The sequence below is a fragment of the Taeniopygia guttata genome, chromosome 5 (assembly GCF_048771995.1).
Source record: "Taeniopygia guttata chromosome 5, bTaeGut7.mat, whole genome shotgun sequence".
In the NCBI taxonomy this organism is placed as follows: Eukaryota; Metazoa; Chordata; class Aves; order Passeriformes; family Estrildidae; genus Taeniopygia; species Taeniopygia guttata.
The window spans coordinates 52,865,177-52,887,734 of NC_133030.1; the positions used below are offsets into that span (position 1 = coordinate 52,865,177).

At 36.7% G+C, this 22,558-nt stretch overlaps 1 protein-coding gene across 13 annotated transcripts in view; it reads left to right on the forward strand.

The window, feature by feature from the left end:
- The window catches only part of EML1 (EMAP like 1), a 121,245-nt gene extending 99,448 nt beyond the window's left edge, over window positions 1-21,797 (forward strand). For 6 of the 13 annotated variants that reach the window (XM_030274971.4, XM_072930404.1, XM_072930397.1 and 3 more), the window contains 16 exons: window positions 385-534; window positions 1,588-1,657; window positions 3,866-3,976; window positions 5,692-5,787; window positions 6,300-6,434; window positions 7,819-7,918; window positions 10,028-10,182; window positions 11,416-11,541; window positions 11,803-11,934; window positions 13,267-13,334; window positions 14,824-14,912; window positions 15,433-15,530; window positions 15,656-15,743; window positions 15,920-16,015; window positions 19,801-19,931; window positions 20,260-20,502. In XM_030274971.4, coding sequence (XP_030130831.1) covers window positions 385-534; window positions 1,588-1,657; window positions 3,866-3,976; window positions 5,692-5,787; window positions 6,300-6,434; window positions 7,819-7,918; window positions 10,028-10,182; window positions 11,416-11,541; window positions 11,803-11,934; window positions 13,267-13,334; window positions 14,824-14,912; window positions 15,433-15,530; window positions 15,656-15,743; window positions 15,920-16,015; window positions 19,801-19,931; window positions 20,260-20,385 — 1,771 coding nt within the window. In that variant the 3' untranslated portion in view covers window positions 20,386-20,502. Of the gene's footprint in view, window positions 1-353; window positions 535-1,587; window positions 1,658-3,865; window positions 3,977-5,691; window positions 5,788-6,299; window positions 6,435-7,818; window positions 7,919-10,027; window positions 10,183-11,415; window positions 11,542-11,802; window positions 11,935-13,266; window positions 13,335-14,823; window positions 14,913-15,432; window positions 15,531-15,655; window positions 15,744-15,919; window positions 16,016-18,565; window positions 18,696-19,800; window positions 19,932-20,259 lie in introns of those variants that run through there. The other 7 variants (XM_032748878.3, XM_030274973.4, XM_030274970.4 and 4 more) reach the window with 3 other exon arrangements.
- Window positions 21,798-22,558: the final 761 nt, after the last annotated feature.

The window sequence follows — 22,558 nt, forward strand, 5'->3', positions numbered from 1 at the left end:
TCTAATTTTCTATTTTAATTAGTCAAGCAGTGTAAATAATAAATACACCTGGGACAAAACTAGCATTGCCTTTATCTGGTATTTAGCAATTTCTAGAGGATGCTAAAGGAATAGTACATCTGCAAATTCTCCTATCCTTTGCTATGCATTTTCTGTAGGATATGCAGGTTTTAAAGTCTGAAGTGCTTCAACTCTCTACTGTACTAAGGGAAAGAGTTCTGAATGTTGTCAAGTAATAAAGCTGTGCTCAAGCCAAGAGACAAAGACTCTAGGACAGAGATTACAGACTACAAGGACAGAGAATCTTTTTTCTTTTTTTTTTCTTCCTTGTTTTTAACATTCTTCATGGGTAGATGATGTTATTCAGCTTGACCAACACTCTAGCTATGGCTACAGGGGCCGGGACTGCCGCAGCAATCTCTATCTCCTGCCGACGGGCGAGACCGTGTACTTCATCGCCTCTGTGGTTGTGCTGTTCAACGTCGAAGAGCAGCTTCAGAGACATTACACTGGTCATAATGATGATGTGAAGTGGTAAGTCATCTAATAGCAGTTCTTTTTCTCTTCATAAAACAGTAATTGAGATAGAGTCACTCATTTTCCTTACTCTTCTTTTAGGATGATTAAACATTATCATCTTGTTTAGACTCTTCTCCTTTAGAATCTTCTCCTTGCCTTTTTAAAGTAGGGTTGAATTATTGCCCTTCACCAGGGCTTGGGTGCTCTGTACAGTTCCTTTAGGTTAAACCTAACTAGCAAAATAGTTGTAATTTCACCTGTGGCTTTCCTGGTAGTCCTCAGGTGTGCTGTCCCCATGGTAGATAGCCTGTAAACTAGACCTGGTTTGTTTGCTGCCATGCACACATGCCAGATTGAGCTTCAAAGTGATTTAAGTGTGTTGAAGATCAGAGGATACTAGATACCAGCAAATATCAGAATCATTAAACTGAAATCTAAATAAACATATGGTTTATCTTGATTATATCTGTCTATTTGCACAGTGTAGCTGAAAAGGAGCACCTGGATTATCTGATGGGCCCTAATGTACGAAATGAGTTTGACATCCCTTCTTTAGATTAGGCATTATGAAACACCCATTATCCCTCAAAGCCAAAAATAGGCCTGATAACCAAATATGCTTGAATTATGAGCATGTTTCATAAATTGAATTATTAGTATAATCTGGTTGTTTTACAAGGAGATTTTTACGTTGGACCTGTTCCATCTCATTTCCTTCTTTCAGATTTTCTGTCTCTAGATATTTCAAAGCTATCAGGTTTACTGGAAAGAGGATGCCTTTCTCGTTTGTAAAGCTAAATGAATTATTGCCACAGTTCATTTTGTAGGGTACTTGGCCTCTAGAATGGCATGCAAAGCAGATGCAGTGAAAAAAGAATTCAGAGGATGTTAAAATACAAGAGCATAACAATTGTTTTGTCAGTTCTGGTTTTATATTCTTAAAAAGTTTACACGTATGCTGTGTGCTTTATATGACTAAAACAAGGCTATTTATTACAAGCTCAAGTAATAGCTTGTTGAAATGGATAGTCAATAGATTAAGGTTTGGCCTCTTCTTTTCTTTTGTAGCCTGGCTGTTCATCCTGATAGGATCACTATAGCAACAGGTCAAGTTGCAGGGACATCCAAGGATGGGAAAGTAAGTGGCTTCTTTACTGATGTATAATTTTTTATATTTCATAAGAGTATGTTATTAAGATACATGCTGTATTCTTTTCCTACTGTAATTGGTCTTGCATTTTTGGACTGAACAGAAGCAAAACTCAGTTTGAGAGTTCCTATTGCACACTATCAATTTTCAGTTTCCCAATTTCATTATGAAAACCGGTCAATGGTTTCTGGTTCCATGACTTAAGGCTGAAGGTAAATTTGGAGCTGGTCTCTGAGAGACATGGAGGGGTAAGGCTGCAAAGGAAACCTGAGAGGGTGGATGGATGTGGAGTTAAGGGGGACATTAAATTGTACGGTATACAACTTCATTTTTGATCACAGCCACCAAAACCAAACTACAAAGAATGGGTTTGGGTTGTTTGCTGGAAAAAAATAAACTTTTACTTTTGCCATCATCTGGGCAAGAATATTTTTCTCTCTATTGCCACCTGTATTATTGTAAGCTTAACCATAAGCTGGGACTTTATCTGAACAGAGTGAAATGAACATTGCTCCAAAGAGCTAACAAAAGGGAAAAAGAATGGGAACAAGCACAAGCAGTAAAAGCCATGAGGAAAAAGTTACTCAACAGAGTAACTGTCACAACCAAACTATTGCAAACTTTTAGGCAGATGCCAAAGAATTTTGGGATAAAATCAGGATTATCAATATGCTGACTACTTTGTGTGTCATGATTTAACTCCAGTCAGCAATTAAGTACCACACAGCCACTCATCCACCCCCGCCATCCCTCATGGGATGTGGAGGAGGACTGGAAAAAGGACTAACCCTGTGGTTTGAAATAAGAACAGTTGTTATTATGATTAAATTTTAATTAAATTATAATACCAACAATAAAGACAACAAAAAAGACAAATAAGAGCCAAGAAATTATGTACATTGCGGTGGCTCATCACTCACTGACTGAAGGCCAGCTCATCCCCCAGCACAAATTGGCCTCTCCTGTCCAGCTCCCCAGGTTATGTACTGGCCATGGTGTTCTATAGTTTGGAATATCCCTTTGGACAGTTCAGATCAGCTGTCTGCATGCTGCCTCCTGGCTTTACATGCTGCTCCTTACTGTCAGAGCATGGGAAACTGAAGAGCCCTTGACTTAGGGTAAGCATGGCTCAGTAACAGCCAAAACATCTGTGTTATCGACATTATTCTTGTCCAAAACACAGCACCAGCTACTCAAAAGAAAATTAACTCTCTCCCAGTCAAAACCAGAACAGTGAAAAAAAAAAAAAATCAGTTATGCAATATAGTTTTATATAAAGATAACTTAGCTGAGTAATGTAAACTATTAATTTTCATTATGTGTTGGATCTTTTCTTTACTTACCATTGTATTTATGAAATAAAACCTAAAAGTTTGAGGTCTGTGCTTGAGTGGAGTGTGATATGTAAGTATATGAAAGCCGCTTATATAACTGAGGTACTGTTGTGGCCTTTAGGATTTTTAATATATATTTATTTTTGTTAAAGAACAATTTATAATTGTCGTACGATTGTATAAGAGTGAACTAAATTAACCAAATTACCCTGACTGCGAGCGAGGGACTCCACCAGCTGCCCGGGGCTGCCCCCTGGTGGCCGTGGGAGGCATCGCGGGGCTCCCGGAGCCAGAGGGAGGGGAGGGGAGGGATGGAGGGAGGGGAGGGATGTACATCTGGAATTTTATTTACAAAAAGCAGTCTCGTTCTGATTACAGTTGTAAAGAAGAGTTTGAACATAAAAGTTATTTTCCCCAGCCATTTTTATCATGTTGAAATGAATTACATTTTAAAAATTCCTGAGTTTCTTTTCACACTTTTACCTTTTACGTAAACCAGAGTTATCTCAGTTGGTGCAGTTTAAACTCCTCCTGGGCTTACCAGTAAATCCCATGTCACAAAGTCATGAACAATTTTCAGTTGTTCTCAGTGGCCATGAACTTCAGTGCACAGACTGAGATCAGTGAGATCTGATGTGCTGTACACTCTGGATAGTCAGTCCCAGATACTGGTCCTAGGCACAGTAATCAGCAAACCATTTGTAATGTATCTGTGCTTACATGGGTGACTCGCGAGAAGTTCTGATAATTTTTATACCTTCAATTGTGAGTTTTTTTTTTCAGATGCATTCTGAGTTTTTCAAATCTTGATGGGTTTTCTCCATCATTGTTTGAGCTGATGTTTTCTGTGTCTGTTTTATAGCAATTGCCACCACACGTGCGTGTCTGGGATTCTGTAACTCTGAACACACTTCATGTCATTGGAATGGGGTTTTTTGACCGAGCTGTCACTTGCATTGCTTTTTCTAAATCTGTAAGTAAAGTAAATGAATAGTCATATTAAGACTGTTTGCTGGAAAGATCTTTGAAATCTTTCAAATTTAGGTGACCAAAACAAACTTCCAAGCTGTCTTTTCTCTCAGATTTCTCTTTAGAGGAGGAAAGATTGCAGCCCAGTTGTTTCCAACAGTTTAGGTTGCTATTAAAGTTAACAATATCTCAGCATTCTGAGATTTACCCTGTCATTAAAATAAACTGCAATTAATTTATTTGAACTGCAAAAATACTTGTGTACTTGAAATTTCAGCATCCCTAGTTTTCTTGAATCATGCTATTCTGTTTCTCCCTGCATAAGAAATTTACTCTCTCTGCATCTTTTAACCCTCTCACTGTGTCCAAAGTGATTGATGAAAGACTTTTTAAAAACAGAGGCTCCCATAGAAGAATCAAAATCTTTTGCTAAAAAGCAGGAAAGTCATATGGATAAAGGATTGTAAAAAAGTAAAATCCTGTTGTTTGCCTCTTGGCACCATCCTTTGAACTCTAATCTGTCAGAGAGATAAAGGAAATATTTATATGCTGATCTAGGCAGCATTTGAGTCCCATATAAAAACTTGAGTCTGTGACCTGACACATGCAGGCTGCAAAGTCCCCTGTGTACAACAGAATCTGTATGTGGTGCTGTCTGGTTGTCCTGACAGCATTTTTAGATAGGAGAGGACTACCTGGTGTATTCCCTAGGCAAAATTTACTCCAGTGAATTCACTTGAAATCCATTGATAACTATGTTTATAGAAAGTAGAAAAGAGAGGGCTGTATTGGGAGAACTTGTTAAGGGTACAAAGGTGAAAGCTAACAAAGCTTGACATCAACTTTGAAGGATAAGTAAAAAGGATTAATAAGCAAATGCTCTGTAAATACCCCTCTGGAGGGAAATAAATACATAATAACAGAGGAGCACTATTGGCATTTGCCAGACAAAAGCCAGTATTTAATGTTTGCTTTGTGATTTCAGTCAGAGCTTGGCCTGCTCTGAGCATCACTTCCCACTCAGTAGCAGCATTGTTCCCACTTTAGATGGCCCTCTCTTCAGGTTTCTTAGTCCTGCCTCTGCCCTACCTCAGGGGTTACTTCTGCACAGTTTTTGTAGTTGTGATGTGTGTTGTGGGCCTGAAGAATGAAGAAAGAATGAAGGAATTAGGGTAATTAGGATTAGAAAGAGTGATAAATGTCATAACTATAAAAAAGATACCTGTCAAGAATAAGTTGTTTTCTAATTCCTTACTGTGTTTTCTGATTTTGGTCCATTATACCAATATGAAGAATAAAATTGTTTCCTATATTAACAGACATCTGAGAAGAAATAATTGGTTTAAGTTGCAAAGAAAGAAATCCAGTATAATTATCAGGAAAAGCTTTCTTAATAAAATAGGTAATGATGTTTGACTTTGAAACATCAAGTAGTAGTTTGACTTTGGAATTTCCACTACTGAATATTTGTAAAGAGATACCTACCCCGTTCCTGACCCTTGTCTGCAGTTTGCAACAGTTCCTCTTCTAGGCCCCTTTTTAGCATGACCCTATAAATTATTATATTTTATGGAGATCTGACTACAAGTATAACAGTTGAAGTGTAAATATGTGTAAATATCTCCACTTACATGTAAGTGTTTCCTTATTTTGAATGTGTATTTATATGTTTCTCTGTTGTTTGGGTGATGCATTGATATTTCCCATGTTTTGCCCCAGAACGGAGGAAGTAGCCTGTGCTCTGTGGATGACTCCAATGACCATGTGCTTTCAGTGTGGGACTGGCAGAAAGAAGAAAAGCTGGCAGATGTCAAGGTGTTGCAATAAGATATTTTGTACTACTTGCTTGTATGTAGATCTGGTTTCTCATAATAAAGTGTCTTTCTGTATTTAACCTTTTGTGCCCTTTTAACACTTTCACTGTACAAAAGGCAAGGAACATGAAGAAAGGAAATATTTCCTCTCTGTTAAAAAAATCCCAATAGTTTTGGATTTTTTTTAAATTTTACTGTTGTTGTCATTCTAGAATTGATTAGAAAATTCTAGGCAGTAATGATAGGAGCATGTGCAGGAAAAATGTCTAAACTAAACTTTTGCTTAAAAGTGCTCATTATGCGACATGATTTTTAAGGATACATTTTGATACTAACTTATAAATACATAACATTTTTGACTAAAATGTATTCCAGTCAATGTTAGTAAATGAATAGCTCAGAATTATTCTTATATCAGCAGTGTCCGTTTACCTAACTAGAGAACTGTATAATATTGTTTCCTGTCCTTTGCATTTTAGATTTTGATACAATGTTTTTCTTTTTCCTTCCAAGTGCTCTAATGAGGCTGTATTTGCTGCAGATTTTCACCCTACTGATACAAATATAATAGTTACTTGTGGAAAATCACACCTTTATTTTTGGACACTAGAAGGGAATTCCCTCATTAAAAAGCAAGGATTATTTGAGGTAAAATAAAATATTTCTCTAATTTTATCTTTATAGTAATGATACAGTCATACAGAAATAAGGTTTGAGTAAATCAAAAGAAGTGTTCATTATTAAACTCACAATGTTGCAGAAGTTCAGGTTTCCATGGGTAAAACTTCCTCACTGAAATTTTGAAATGCAATTACCCATTGTTCGTTCCTTTTATTCTTTTTCCTGTATTATTTTTGCTACATACCCCCATCCTCCCAGCCACAACCTGTGCAAATTAAAATTACATTAAAATTCTCTAGGATTAACTCAAGTTTAAAAAAATAAAAAATAAAAAAATAAGAAGAGAGTGATGGAGGAGATTTTTATTTTGTGAAAGATGAATTTTCTTCCCTTTTCCTCTGTTCTGCTCAGACGCATGCACATATGTCATTCAAATACAGATTGAGCTGGACACTATTTGATAAATATCATTTTCATTCCAAGGTTTTGATTTGGTTTTGTTCTTGAATATAGACTAAGCTGTACAGCATTTGCACGCACAACTGAGGGATGTTTGCAGTGACTGCAGATAACTCCAGTGAGTGCTCCCAAGGATAGTCAGAACAAATATTTACAATGTCAGTTAATATACTTGGTGTGAAATCAGCAGGAGATGGTGAGAGAATGCATTTAAATTTTGTTACATTTTATTTTTCATGCATTTTAAATAGATTTTTCTGCCTCTTCTAGCTCTGTTGGTGTTGATGATGGTTAAGCTGAAAAGGGTGGTGGTCCTAGCATAGAACAGCTCTTAGTTTGGAGGAGAAAGAGATCATACACATAGGTTGTCAACAAGGAATATATAATGTCCTTAGAAGCTACCAGTGGTGTTTTTGATCCCTTACACATTTAATTGTTTTGTTGCTGTCAATGTCTTAAATGCAGGAGTTTCATTACTGAAACTTGGGCTTCTTTCAAGAGATGATTCCTTAATTCTTACACTATGGCCAAACCCTCTAGTAATATTATTTTTTTTCTCCTAGAAACTTTGGAGTTAAGAATTATAATAATAAAGCTTTGTTGAAACTTTGCCCACTTCTAAATACTGCAAGTCTTTGGCATTCTGCAGTAGCTGGGGGATTTGGTTTATCTCAGAGCAGTCCTGGTCATGTGTTACATGTCAGCAGGACTTCTCACTCTCTCTGTCCCCAGCTTGTAATTAAAGGGGCAGGATTGGGCCACAAGCCTCAGCTGATGCCTCTTCTGCCCTTGCACAGAATATTCTGTTTAGGCTGTAGGAATATGTTTAACTCTTGTAGATTTTTAAGTGATAATAGAGCTGTATAAGAGTAAACTAAATTAACCAAATGCGTAAAGTTAAAATCCATAGGTTGTATGTTGCTGTGAGTGTATATTTTTCATAACCATGCAGAAACAAGAGAAGCCAAAGTTTGTCCTGTGTGTGACCTTTTCTGAAAATGGTGATACTATTACAGGAGACTCAAGTGGAAACATTTTGGTTTGGGGAAAAGGTAAGATAAAATTTCACTATTGACCTCCATCTTAGTATTAGACTGTGAGTGTTGACTTGAGTGTAAAGCTTCATTTCAAGAAGAATAAATTTTATCTTGAGCTCTTTCCCAAAACCAATCCAGCATATTGTGCCTGGATTCTTTTCTACAAGAAGTTGAGAATATCTGTACCTAACTGCTAAAGCACAAAATTCCATTGAATGTGTTCCCTGTGGTCAAATACTGAATCACAGAGCCGTGCCAGCATGTGGGGCTTTTACTGATGTAAGAGATGCCAAGAAAAGTTCTTTCTTTAATCACTGTACAGCAAAAAAATTGTTTATGTAATTAATGATCTCCAGTCTCCTATCCCGTATCTCTCTACTCTTTACAGAAATTATGGCTATTGACACACACTTTTAAAAAGACAAAAAATAGCAGTATTTGTTTTCCTAGAAAGTAAAGCTAAAATGTTTTCAGATCTAATTGAATTCCTCAGCTTTATTCCAGAAGAACAGATGGATAGGAAGAACTTCTTTAAAAGCATTTTCTACTAATAAGAAACCTTTTTTTAGGCAGCAGAAGGCAATGCCAGAGGGCAAACAGCAGCAATATCCTAAACGTGTACTTAGTGCCTGAGATGCCATGCATAGGAATAAGGAGAATCCCTTAAAGGAGGCCTTGTTAGTAAAGGAAGAAGGGATATGGATGACAGCTTTTTCCCTATTTACTCAGTGCTTTCTCCCGAGATACTAGTCAAAGGGATAAGACCCTGAAAACAATACAATGAATTAGTTATACAGTTGAGCCTTACTGAGTTGTTTCTGTAGATTTCTTTTTCAGCCAAGGACTGTCAACTAATAATCTCCTTGGCCAGTACACTGCTGGGGACAGGGGTGGCTATGGTGTTTGTAACTTGGCTTCTCATTTATTTCCCTTTCCTTTTTCCTACGGTAATTTATAGCAAGGCACTTCAACACTTTTCCTTCTAAACTGACTTTAGAAATTGCACTGTCCCATGTCCCTGTTCTTTTATTGTTATTTTTGACTGCCAGCAGACAAGGGAGACAGGGACAGTGCACTGCTCAGGGGCCAGTTTGCCATCATGCTGGTAGACCAGTTTCTGCCTTGACTGCAAGCAGCCTCTTCTGCCCTTTCTCCCAGAAATAAAAGGGAATTCTCTGTGTGCTCAAGATCTCAACTTCTGCCAACTTCTACTTTAGGGTTGGACAAAAAATGTTTTTCTTGTTTTTCTGTCTCAGTACAGTGTACTTGCTCTGCCTTCACTACCTTAGACTCAGAGCTCTATGTGCAAGAGAGGGCTGCTTCCACCAGGTCAGAGTACCCTTAGCAAGGACTTCTCTTAACAGAAATCAGTTGTGCCTGATACATTATGTCCATAGACGTGGATGAAGGAAAAGGCAATTGGTTTTTCCTAACTTCCATCAGCCCCTCACTTGTGCTAAACATCAAGTTAGCCAAGCTTTGATGCACGGTGCACATTTCAGTAATAGAATCACTAATAATCATTTATTTGTACTTCATAATAGTAATGATTCACCAAATTAGAGATATTTAATCTAATGTAGTTGGTTTTGACAGTGCTGAGTCTAAGAAGCTACTTGAACAAGCCAAGTTCATGAGTAAAGAAGTACAGGCTCTTCTGGAGGATGATCATCACATTCTGCCAGATATACAAGGACCTCTAGCTTAGTCAGATTTTGGTACAAGTTCAGGATCTGGAGGCTGTAGAATATCTTATAACTGGAGGATAAAAGTGACTGAGTTATGGGTTTTTGCTGATAAGGCGTGTAGTGCTACTGCAGGTCAAATGTGATGTCAAATTATTTTGCTTAGACCCCCTTGAAAGATTTAAGTGAACCTACTTTATTTTGTTCTTGGCCTACCTAGACTGAGTATGTGTAGTTTCATTTTTGAGGTGGGGAGAATGTAAAATCATAAAATGTACTAATTCAGCCTCTTCTGTGGGTCTGTGTGTTTTGGTCCAGCACCTCATGTCCACTGTTATCATCCTTGAGAGCCAGTAGAGGAATGGAGGAAAAAAAATGGGGGGAAAGGAGCTCTTAAGCTGAGTATTTTAGTAATAATGCCTTTTTTTCTTCTATTCAGGTACCAACAGAATAAGCCACGCAATTCAAGGAGCACACGAGGGTGGAATATTTGCACTGTGTATGCTGCGAGATGGCACGTTGGTATCAGGAGGTGGAAAAGACCGAAAGCTGATATCTTGGAATGGAAACTACCAAAAAATTCACAAAACTGAGGTGATATTGCCTATCTTGAAATTACTGTGCTACTTAAAATAAAATTCTATTGTCCTCTGAGAAGCTTTTTTGAGATTTTTTTTTTTTCTTATGGATATGTATTCTATGAGAAAGCAAATTAGTGGTAAAATACAGTATTTTCTTATGCTGAGTTGGAAGAGACCCATCAAGATGATCGAGTCCAACTCCTGGCCCTGCACAGGACTCCTGAGTTTTCAGTCCTCAGGTCATTCCTGTTATTGCCTATTCATTAACATAATATATCCTTTCTAAGAACTGTGGTAACTGGAAGAAGATCTTGTGTATCTTTCCATATTATTTCTTCCTTTCTTTGCATTTATTAATGTGAGGTAATGTTTAAGTTCAGAGTATTACAGTATTGAAATGGTCTTACACATTCCTCTTTCCCAAAATGATGTCAGGATTTTTTTTAGGGATTAAATACTTAAAGTTTTAAAATTATTTCTTGATTGATGTTGTTGTTTTTAAAATGTAATTTAAACAAAATTTGAAAATGCTATGTAGGAACTTAGAAGATTAAAGCAGAATTTGTTTGGACAGAACTACTTTGACTGTTAGCATGCTGAATGTAAGAGAAGAATCAGTAGAAAAGTCTGAGGAAGGGCTTCAACTCTATTATATAATATTAAATGATAATTAAATAGTCATACTATGTCAAAATAATGATACTATTTAATATTGCAAATATATATGTAACTGACATGCCTCTTTTTGTAATTCAGTTTTTAACACAGTACAAGGGACATGTTTGTTGTGCTGTTTCTAACTGTGGTGTCCTTCTTTTTCTCTTATTTGTTCATATTCTGGTATTCCTTGTTATTTCACATCTTTATTTTAGAGATTAGCACTGGCTCTTTCAGAGCCTAGGCTGCAATTCATTCCAAGAAAATGCTTTGAGTAGAAATGCTTAGTCTGATATCACAGCTGCAATTAGATACTATTGAATTAACACAGCATGAAGGAATCTTTTGTGTTTCTTGAAATATTTGGTTTTTCTGAGTATACTGTAGATAAGAATGTCTTGTCTTGCAGTGTTATAGAAGTTATTGAGCTGATGCAAGTTGTTATAAAGTTTCTCAAGATTGGCACATGTATTAATTTATTTCATTTCTTTGCTGTGCAATATTTATTAAAACACATTTACTACTTTAAAAGTGGCAATACCTGATAAATTGTCTGACTTATCTATCCTTTTGTCTGTTATGACCACAGATTCCAGAGCAGTTTGGTCCAATAAGAACAGTTGCAGAGGGAAAAGGGGACGTTGTATTAATAGGAACCACCAGAAACTTCGTCCTACAGGGCACGCTGTCAGGAGACTTTTTCCCAATTACCCAGGTAAGCTGGGTTTCCTTACAAGAACACTTCTAAGTGTGTAAGAGCAGTAAATATCCTGTTTAAAGTTAATTTTCATAAATATGCATCTGATTTATTATTACAGTACTTTCAGCAAAAATAATAATTATAATTATGTATCTATCTAGATGTAACATATTTTTTGAATATTTTATTATATAGTTTGGCCATTTTAACACTGTTTAAACATGTTTAGTTTGATTATCTGAACCTTCTTGTCTAAAAACATCTCTGCTTGTGTAGGGCCACACCGATGAGCTTTGGGGACTTGCAGTCCATTCCTCTAAGCCTCAGTTCTTCACATGTGGACATGACAAACATATTACACTCTGGGATGCAACCACTCACCATCCCATCTGGAACAAGATTATAGAGGTAAAAATTTATTAAATACAGTTACAGAAATTCTCCTGTTACAGAAATTCTCTAGTCATTTTGGTTTTTCTTATGATTATTGTTTAAAAATTCCTTAAAGTATTAACTTGTGGGGAAAATATCATTTCATGTTAACCTATTTTTGTCATAGAGATTAATATAAAAGCTTTTTAATGGAGCTGTTCTGAGTACAAGTTACATTAAATGCACTGTTTGAACCTCTGGTTTATTCAATGAAATATCTTTGCATTTGCTATGAAATTGTATTTTTAAAACATTAGGAAATTTTCCTCTCTGGCATGCTGTAGTGTTTCAGAAGCTGTGCATGGAAATCCTGGATCTTTACAATTCTCTGAAATTTTCTTTAGAGTTAGTAATTCTTTTAGATTGGTCACTTGTTTATAATTAATGAGAAAATCCTTTCCACCTAGCCTCTAGGGCTAGTAATTTTCAATTACTAAAAATGTCAGCAGGTTTACTGAAAGAGCTACAATGTGATACTGTTTTAAAATACAGAAAAATAAGGACACAAACATTTCCATGAGATAGATCACTGGGCTGAGTTTTTTGCTTACATTTTAAAATTATTTTTCAATGGTATGAGGGGGTAAAAAAAGCTATATTGGTATTTTCTTCTATAACTTGAAAAGTTCTGGACCTCATTCTTTGTAACTGGACAAGTATTAGAAAGAAAATGCTTACCTTGTTTTTAGGCATGTGTTTAAATTGCAAGAAAAACACTAGAGTTTTACAAGGTAAAATGTTTTAAAATAGCACATCCAAATAAGAAACCCTAAATCTCCCACTGAACTGCAGCTTAGCAGGTGCTGGAAAAAGGTGTTGGTGTGTGTAGGAGTTAGGCTTTAGCCCTTCTTCAAAGTGCCACGTACCTTTGTTGAGTAAGGGACTTGCTTGTCCTTCAGACTCAAGGTAAACTGCAGCTTTATTATAATAGCTTCAGTAAACTGAAGCTTAATTCTGAGGTCAGCTCTAGTTTAAGAAGTTATTTTTACCTCTTATTTCTTTGTGATTTGTTGAGAAGCTGCCATTGCCAATGTTATTGTTATGAAATTACTTGCCAAATTATTTTTAGAGTAAAGAAAAGACAAGAGTGGCCTTGTATAGAGGGAAAAATAAGTTAATTAGATAGAATTTAAATTAGTGAAAAATGCTTTTTTATGCTTCAAGTTTATACTGAAAGAGAAAAAACTACCCCTTAAAATCAACAAGATAGTTTTACTGTGTTTCAGAGTCAAATAATTGAATTGTATATTTGTTATAACTTGATAACATGACTGGTAAAAAAGCATGCTTCTTTCCAAAACATTGCAGGATCCAGCACAGTCTTCAGGTTTTCATCCTTCAGCATCTGTTGTTGCAGTAGGGACACTAACTGGAAGGTAAGAGGTGCAGAGCTACACCTTGGGCACAAAAAACCATCTCACATCCAAGCTCATGTTCGGACTTTGCAGATGTATGCAATGGCACATCTCCATTCCCTATGGATTTGTACTGAATGTCACAGTGAAATTTATTTGTATTGCCTTAGTGCCTAGAAACTCCAGGCTTGGGCCAGCAGCCTGTGCTTGCTGAGTGCTGCATGAACAAAGAGATGGTTTCTGCCCTGGGAGAGAGACAGAGTGGGATCAGTGGGAGGAGGACATTTAGCGAGGGCAGGAACTCTAGCTCAGCTGTGATACCAGGCACGTCACCCTACCAGTGACCTAAATGTTAAATCTTTGTGTCCACTGGGAAAAAGGAGAGGCTAAAGGAGGAGTCGGATGTAGTGGAGGGAGATTTCCTCCAAGGCCTTTAGGACTGCATGGAGGAAATCGCATAGAAAAATTCTGCGAGTTGGAAAATGCAGCAAGTGGTTCATGATCTCTAATGCAGTGACAACCAGAGGCTTTAAAAAATTTGGCAAATTTTCCACTGTGCTAGACATTGTGTAAAAATGCACATTAAGAGACTTGTTCTGCTTGCAGAGTGTGAGGGATGAACAGGGCAGAGGAAACTGAGGTGCAGGAGAGTATTTTAGGCAGCAGGCTGAGCCCTTGGTGACATCAGCGACAGCTGCTGGGTTTATCTGTGGTTGTCTCTCATTGGAGGGACTGCCTTTGCCTAACTTCTTCCTCTCCTTTAATGTCACTTGAGGGCAGGCTTGGCTGTTAGTACTGAAAACAGTTCCAGTTCACTGAGAACATACAGGAAGCTTGTAAATTATGAGCAAGCCTATTTCAGATTTTATATTGGCCCTAAAGAGAGGACTTATTTTGTTACTGAATGTACTTTATAAAACAGAAGAAGAAACTTTGAGAGGAATCTTCTCTTTGTCTTTAATCTGATGCAAGTATTGAAATGCAAATTTTATCTTTGTCCTTTCTACACGTGTCCACAAACTAATTTTTTGTTCATTAAAATTAGTCAATTAAATTACACTGCTGAAAAAATAATGAATTGATTCACTTTAAAATAAATTATTTCATCTCTTTCTCCTATCAGAAGAGAATGGTTCTGATGCTTGCTTGTGTTTGCTCTAGGATTTAATGCAGGCATCAATTTAAATATCAGCATAGCATAGAGGAAGGTCTTTAAAGGAGGACATCACAACAATGCTTACTTTATTCTTATTTATGGCATCCTAAAACACACTAAAATCTGAAGACTGATATTGGGGTCAATGCCTGAGCATTTTTACAGTTAAAAAAGATGTGAAAGAAACAATCCTTGTGTTAAAGTAAAAATAAACCAAATTGAGTGTCAGTTGCTGTTTTTCTCTTGTTGGTATAAAACTTATGCTATTTTGACAGAAGAAAAGTTGGTCAAGATTACAGTAGATTTAAATTCCTTATGGAATGATTTATTGGCCTCTTTCTGTGCTTACAACAGGTGGTTTGTGTTTGACACAGAAACAAAAGACTTGGTCACTGTACACACAGATGGAAACGAACAGCTGTCTGTAATGCGTTACTCACCAGGTTTGAGAGCATTTATTTACTAGGGGGAAAAAAAGGCATTGAAATTTTTTATTAAACTAGGGGTTGGCTTGTTTTAAAATAAGTCCCTTCTTGCCACACTGAAATTGAAAATAAGTGTGCCATGAAACATTGGCAGGACTTTATGGGTGGTGTCTTAAGCTCTGGTTTTGTTTTCCCTCCTTCCCCAACATGTTCAATATGGTTTCACTGCAAAGAAGGGGAAAAAAAAGACTTAACTTTGTTGGTTGTTGCAATCCGGTTAGCCCTAAATGGACTGTAGCTGCTTCCAAAGATATCATGTGTTGTTAATACTTATATTTGTTATGTCAAATTGCTGTTTTGTAGTCTTGATAGATAAGTCACTATGCAACTGGAAAATTAAAATTTCATTTATTCATTTTTCAGTATCAAGGCCTTTAAGAACAGTTTCTCTTGTCTGTGACTTTTCAAACAAACTTTTCAAAATTTGCCTAAGTTCTTTCTTACAGGAATAATTGCAATTTCACTTTTGTGTTTATAGATGGAAACTTCTTGGCAATCGGTTCCCATGACAACTGTATTTATATATATGGTGTAAGTGAAAATGGAAGAAAGTACACTAGAATTGGCAAATGTTCAGTAAGTAACCTTCTTTCTCCTGGTTCAGTATCAACAACCAAAGTGTATTTTGTAGCACTGTATTCATACTGTCACATTGTGACACACTGTTAGTGCAGTTAACACAATACTTTTTCTCTTTGTAGGGTCATTCCAGCTTCATTACTCATCTGGATTGGTCTGTTAATTCACAATATCTCGTGTCTAATTCAGGAGACTATGAAATCTTATACTGTGAGTAAGAATTATATTTAGTCCTTTTGTGCAAAGTTTGGGCAGTCTAACACAGATTTAAAATTTAAATGAGACCATATAACTGCCAAGATCAACCATATGTTTTAATTCATCTGGTGTAATCCATACAATTTGAGAATTAAATATGATGTTATGTGGGGCTTTTTCTTTTGTAGGGATCCCCTCTGCTTGTAAACAAGTTGTGAGTGTTGAAACAACTAGGGATATAGAATGGGCCACTTATACCTGTACTTTAGGATTCCATGTTTTTGGTAAGTGTATTTCCTCTTACAAGTTCTTACCATTCTTCTTATTAACAAACACTTGGAATGCCAACTTTTGCTTATGAAACATGACTATTCATAATTCAGGGGAAAATACAGAACTTCTGTTATACCATTTTTATTACAATCTGTCTTCTTATTTCAATCCAGAAAGACGCTGATTTAATATTCTTGATAGCTTCAAGTATAAATATCATATTACAACAAAAGTGGGAGATAAGGAACAAAATCACACACTGCCCTTTCAGTCACAGTAGAGCAGCTTCTCACAATTTTTAATTTAAAGTAGCAGTTCTGTGAGATTGCCCTGTATTTAGGCAGTTATTGGGTCAAATCCCCTTACCAGAACTGGTTTCGTTTGCTCTGGTTACTGTGCAAGCACAAAACCGATGATAGTCTCCTTCATTAAGAACTTACCATGTATTGTGATACAGTCTGTAGCAATTAAATTGAGTGAAAGAAATTCAAAAAGAAAAACATAACAAAATCCAATTGTTTGTTTCCACGGGACTTTTCTTTTGCCAGTTTTGAAGAATCTTCTTTCCCCAGTGTACTCTGAAACTTTGTACTCATTCTACAATGTGTGCAGGACTGGACAGATAGTTACAAACACTGAGTACGAGAAGCTCCAAATTCTTGAGTCCTCAAGAGGAAATAGGAAGCCATGGTAGAAGTTTAAACTGGTTAGTGTCAACTTGAGACCATTAGTACTTTATTTCAACACCTCACAGAGAACAGGCAAAGTATTGAAAAACTAGAGAATGAATGCAATATCTGCAGGATCATATATATACCTTCAGAGCACATATGGAGATGCTAAAGTGCAAAGTGAGTGGCTAGATTAATAAACTGAAGAAGCAGATAGATTATGAGTTGGAAACCACTCCATTTTTGTTCAATTAGGGCCTCAGAGCAGCCAGTTAGAACATCTTTATATTCTTGCTGGGATGGCCTCACTGGACACAGAAGCAGCAATTACAGCATCCAGGATGTGGGGCTTCTAGTACATTGATTTTTCAGTAGCTATGGCTGACTGAAGTTTGGGATATTTTCTCTCTCTGGTAGAATCATATAAAAATCCCAAACTATGCACAGCACTGGCAGCTCAACATAACCAGTGCAGGGGAAAAAAGGAACTCTGGTCCCTTGAACACCTGTCTTTGAGCATGGGAACAGATTAGTCAGTCTGGAAGTGTTTAAAGATGATTCAACTGAAAGTCAATACGATGTAAAGAATGTGCTTGAGGGAGGATGTTTTAGTAATACAAACACATAAATGTGAAGGAGCAAAGACTTTAAAACACTTACTAATCTATAAGCTCTTTCAAAAGCTATGTGCTGCTGAATGCATAAGTAAGGTGTCAGTTCATAGCACATGTCCAGTTTTGAAGAAAATAGTGTTAGAGATGAAGGACAGGAACAGAAGAAATCTAAGATACTGTATAAAACCTGACAACATTGCAAGCAAAGCAGAACTCAGACTAGATTGGTTCAAAACCAACTAGAAACTGTAAATTGAATGTTACGTTTGAATATATTTATTAATAGCATGCATGATAAATCAGCATGTAAAATTTGTAGGTGTTGTAAAGCTGCAGGATTAGCAAGTTGTCTTGAGAAACAGAGGAGTGGTATGAAAAAAGGAAGGGATTCAATAGAGTCAAAGAGAAGACTACTAGAATGGCAGAACCCAGTTGTACAAATGCTGAACAGATGAGAGCAGACCTGCACAGAAAGATCAGATTACTTGTGCATACAAACTGAAAATGAGTCAACAGCATTATGCTGTTCTAGGAAAGGCAGATACATTAGTGAAATATGTAATGAAAAGGATGCCATGCAAAATGTGAAGCAATCATCTATTTATCAGTATCGGCTTCAGTCACAGCTGGAATGGCTGCTTCTGGTTTTTCACATTGGACCAACAGATAATGTGCTGACTAGCAAGAATAATTAATTATCCATCTAAATATTGTTCTGGGAGAAGAGATGTAACAGATGACTTCTACAAAAAATGAGGGAAAAATAGCATGTCATCATGCGAGAAAGGAAATGGTATCTTTTCCAGGTCTGCAGAGAATGGGAAAAAATAAGGACGACTGTTTCAGCAAGGGGGATAAAATTTTCATATTCATAAAAACTGAGTGAGGCACTGGGAAAAATTTTGAAAGAACCAAGAGATTCCAAGGAAAATCCTGCTACTATCCATTCCCCATTTCAAAATGGCAGTTAACCATTTCCTTCCGGGGTTATTTCCAGCTTGTCATAGTGACCTCTTGGGAAGACTCCTGCCTCTTTTCAGCTGGCATTTGATATTCATAGAGCCTCCTTCTTGTCAAAGCAGATATTTAAAAAAGCTTTTCTGTGTCTCTTTGTTCTGCATATTCATAATTCCACGAGTAGCAATTATCGTGTTTCTTTGCAGCTTCCATTTCTTTGGGCCTCTTTTGCTATCCCTCATCCAGCAATGTGGTGTTTCCACACACATCAGGAAAGTTAAGAGCAGTCTACAAATCAGACTTTGCATCTTATTTTCAGCAATTTGTAATTCCTTATGAAGACGTGAAATTACCTCCTCATAGTGAATTGCTGTGCAGTGATACAAAGGCTGCATTTGGGAAGAATCCCATTGACTGAAGGATTGCTGTTCCCACGGTGCGTGGCAAATGCCTGCTGTGGGGTTAGAAGTATCCTGAAGAAGGAGGAACTGGGGTGTGCCTTGGGAGTTCTTAGGGGAGTTCTTAGCAACTTTCTCACCCTGACCTGCAGCAGCACCAGAGGAGGAGTGTGCACTCGAGTGGGCAGGGCTGCAGGGGCACCCTGCAGAGGATGGGTGACACAGGGACAGGCACTGAAAATCTCAGAGCCAAGACATGGCAGGAGTTTTGCAAAGTCATGATGGCAGAGCACGCAGTATAACTGAAGATGACAGTGGTCTCAGAAAGCTTGGTGCCCTTTATGTTGAGTAGGGATTAGATAAATTCTAAATTAGAAAATCATAACCAAAGAAAGCCTGCAGTACGGCATGCAAAATCCTGACATTTCAATAACTGGGTGGATTTTAGTAAGATTGCAATTTATTACAGGCAAGTATTCAGAGTCTTTGAAGATGTGGTGCACAGATTTGGTCTCTGCTCTGTTGACCCTACAGTTGGATTTTAAGACACTACTTTGTGCAAGAACAGCAAAGAGTACAGTATGTAGTGAGGGAAGAGAAGTACTTACAGTAGAACAAAAGCATTTGAAAACCTTATAGTAGGTTCAGTTCCTTTTCAAGGGATCTATTAATTAATAAATAATAATTTAAACTATAGAATGTCATTTTTCATAGAGTTTAGACTTTAGTAATATGAACAAATACCTTTGGATCACACTCTAGTCTAAAAAAAATACCCATGTAATATGAAAAAAAGTGTGTTAACTCATACATAAGGAGAAGGGAAAATAAAAGCAGTAACTATTACTTTTCCACATAACCATATGAAAATTCTTTCAGGCTCAGACACATGACTGTAATTCAGCAGAATGCATCTTTTCAGAGTAAAGCACTTTGCTGACTAGAAAGAATAAAGGGGTTTTTTATGTGCTTGATTATCTATTAGGATCTGGAGTTCAGCTGGTATGGAAGTACACATTCTGACTCAGATGCAGTTATTTTTATAGGTTTTTCTTTTCCTTAAAAAAGTCATCCTTTATTAATATTTTAACAGAAACTTAGGCTGTCACTTTCATTTCCTTTATAAAAGCCTTTAATTAGTCCCTCTGTGTTTCAGGTGTATGGCCTGAAGGTTCAGATGGCACAGATATCAACGCTGTCTGTCGATCCCATGGGAGAAAACTGCTATCAACAGGAGATGACTTTGGCAAAGTACATCTCTTCTCATATCCATGCTCACAGTTTAGGGTAAGGTATTTCCCAAAAATTTATTGTAGTTTGCACAAATGCATTAAATGTTGTTTTCCTGTGAACAAAAAAAAAAAAAAAAAAAAACCAAAAAAAAAAAACCAAAAAAAAAAAATCCCAAAACACATCATAACAGGAAGAATGGGAGTATTTATACATTTTAAGGGATTTATTTAAAGTTGATTGAGACAACAATTAAATTTAAAATTAATTTAATATTAAAATACTTCAAGAGGATGACATGATGCCTTGGTTTCATTGTTGCATGCATGTTCTAATGAGATGCTTTTATGACAGCTGCTATTCTCACTAACCTGGTATTTTCTAGGCTCCAAGCCATGTGTACGGTGGACACAGTAGTCATGTAACTAATGTAGATTTTCTCTGTGAAGACACCCACCTCATCTCCACAGGAGGAAAGGACACAAGTATTATGCAGTGGCGAGTCATTTAAAGGAAACATCAGCATGAACATACACAGTTGAGTCGACCATGCACAGAACTTATGTATAAACTGTATATTTAAAACTTAACAGTATGTTTGCAGTTTAGCCTGGTCACTGTGATTTTTGTTTAAAAAATTCTTACAAACCTCAGGAAAATTAAGCCCTGTGCTGGTTACCTTACTCAGTCTAGTATTTTTTTTTCATTGTGTCACACCTTAAGGTTGTTTGTTCTCTGTTGTACAATATATGATGCAGTACAAGTTTAATATAAGAAATGTGGCTTGACAGTTTGCAATACAGTGGTATCAGCAGAATGTGACTATATTAAATGTTTTCTATAAACACTGCTAAACTGGTCACAAAAATGCCTTTCAAAGACTGTATATATGTGCTTATTCATTTCACTATCTACACTTTGTACTATATATCTACTTATATAGAAAAATCTATGACAATGTCAAGGTACTGAACTGTTTCTGCTGGAGGCTGATGAATAGATACAAAAAGTATAAACTGCCATGTAAGATGCAAAAATTAGTGTTCTAGACCTGAAAATGTGAATGCTGGTAAATTTGCATTCTCTTGGTAACAGCACACCGTGGGTGTCACCCATGAGGAGTTGTGTGATTTTTCCAATGAATCAGCAGGCTTTGTCCCAGTTTGACCTGAATTTCTCAGCAGGGCTTACAGATGTCTGTGTGGTTCAGGTAGTCCATATGAGTTTAAATTAAAAATCTTTTTACTTGTATATGAAAAATTTCTTTTTGAAAACTTGGCCACATCCCCATTATTGGCTCATATATTTAACTAATATGTATATTAATCAGCATGATGCTATATTGTACATGTATAAGATTTTAGCAGTTCATAACAAATGGTAAGGCCATCTAGCTTTACTTTTTTATGCTTATGGATACTGTATATTTGTATTTTAAGACCAAGTAGACCAAGTCTAAAGATATCTTTTTAAGTGTACCATAAACCTGCAGAGGGTAAAGGAAGACTTGGAAGCCTACATGAAATATTAATGTGTAACTTCTGGCCCCTGTGTTTTGTGCATGGATGGGTATTTATAGTATGAAATAAGATTGTGTTTTGCAATGAAGTAACAGTGGAGGTGGTATAAAATGGTTAAGAAGGCCTTATCAATGTTGATTGTGACACAGATTGAAATGTATTGTTTACTATAAGGAATGTATCTGAAGAATTTTAAAAGAAGAGTTCTAAGTGGACTCGAAAAAGGTAATATTAAAATTTTGCTTGAAATGGACAGTAAATGTTAATTCTCTGAACTCTAAAGCACTGGTTGTTTAGAGTGATTTAAATGAAATTGAATCAATAAATTTTGAAACTTTTTTATTACATCTCCAACCTCCTACACTGAAAGTGCAGGACACCAATAAACATGTATTAAAGTGAATTCTCAATGCATTCTTCTTATTTAGTAAGGTGTCTTTGTTTAAGCATGAGAAAGAGACAGGCTTTTAGTTAACAACACACATTTGTGATTTCTCCATTAGAGATGCATTTGAAAATATTTGGCAGTAAAATCTAGAATTTGGCGTACATAATTTTATGTGTGCCCATGACCCTGGGGACAGAATGACAATACATACCTAGAGAGTGAAACTCCATCTTTTCAGCAGGGAAGGATACCCCACATGCTCTCACCTACAAACTGCCTTGGTCCTGCCTCTCAGAACACAGCTCCTGCTTCTGGGTACTCAGCTGGTGGAATGTTGTTCCACTGCTCAGATTTATGCTCATGGCAAGAGCTCCTGACAATTTCTGTGTTAGGAACTTTTCCTCAGGCAAGACCTTTGAAGGCCATGGTTTCAGGGTCAGTTTAACCTGATGTTACCTGGCACTGGCACTGAAGGCAGAGGTCTTGATCCTGGCTGGTTACTCTGATCCCATGCAGCAGCACAAGAGTTATTGTGGCCATAAGCAGAACCCAGCTGGGAACAACAACTAATGCAGACAAAAAAACTGTTTCCTCAGTTTCTGATCTAGCTGTGCAATGTGAAAAATAAATGGCCAAAGGAGTACTGGAACAACTTTTTTTAATAGTGATGTTAATCTTCCTCTTCATGAAGTGTGTGAAGCTAAGGTACAATACCCTTATCCTTTCTAAGGTTAATCTAATCATAAGAGTCCATAATACACAAGTGACTGGTTTTC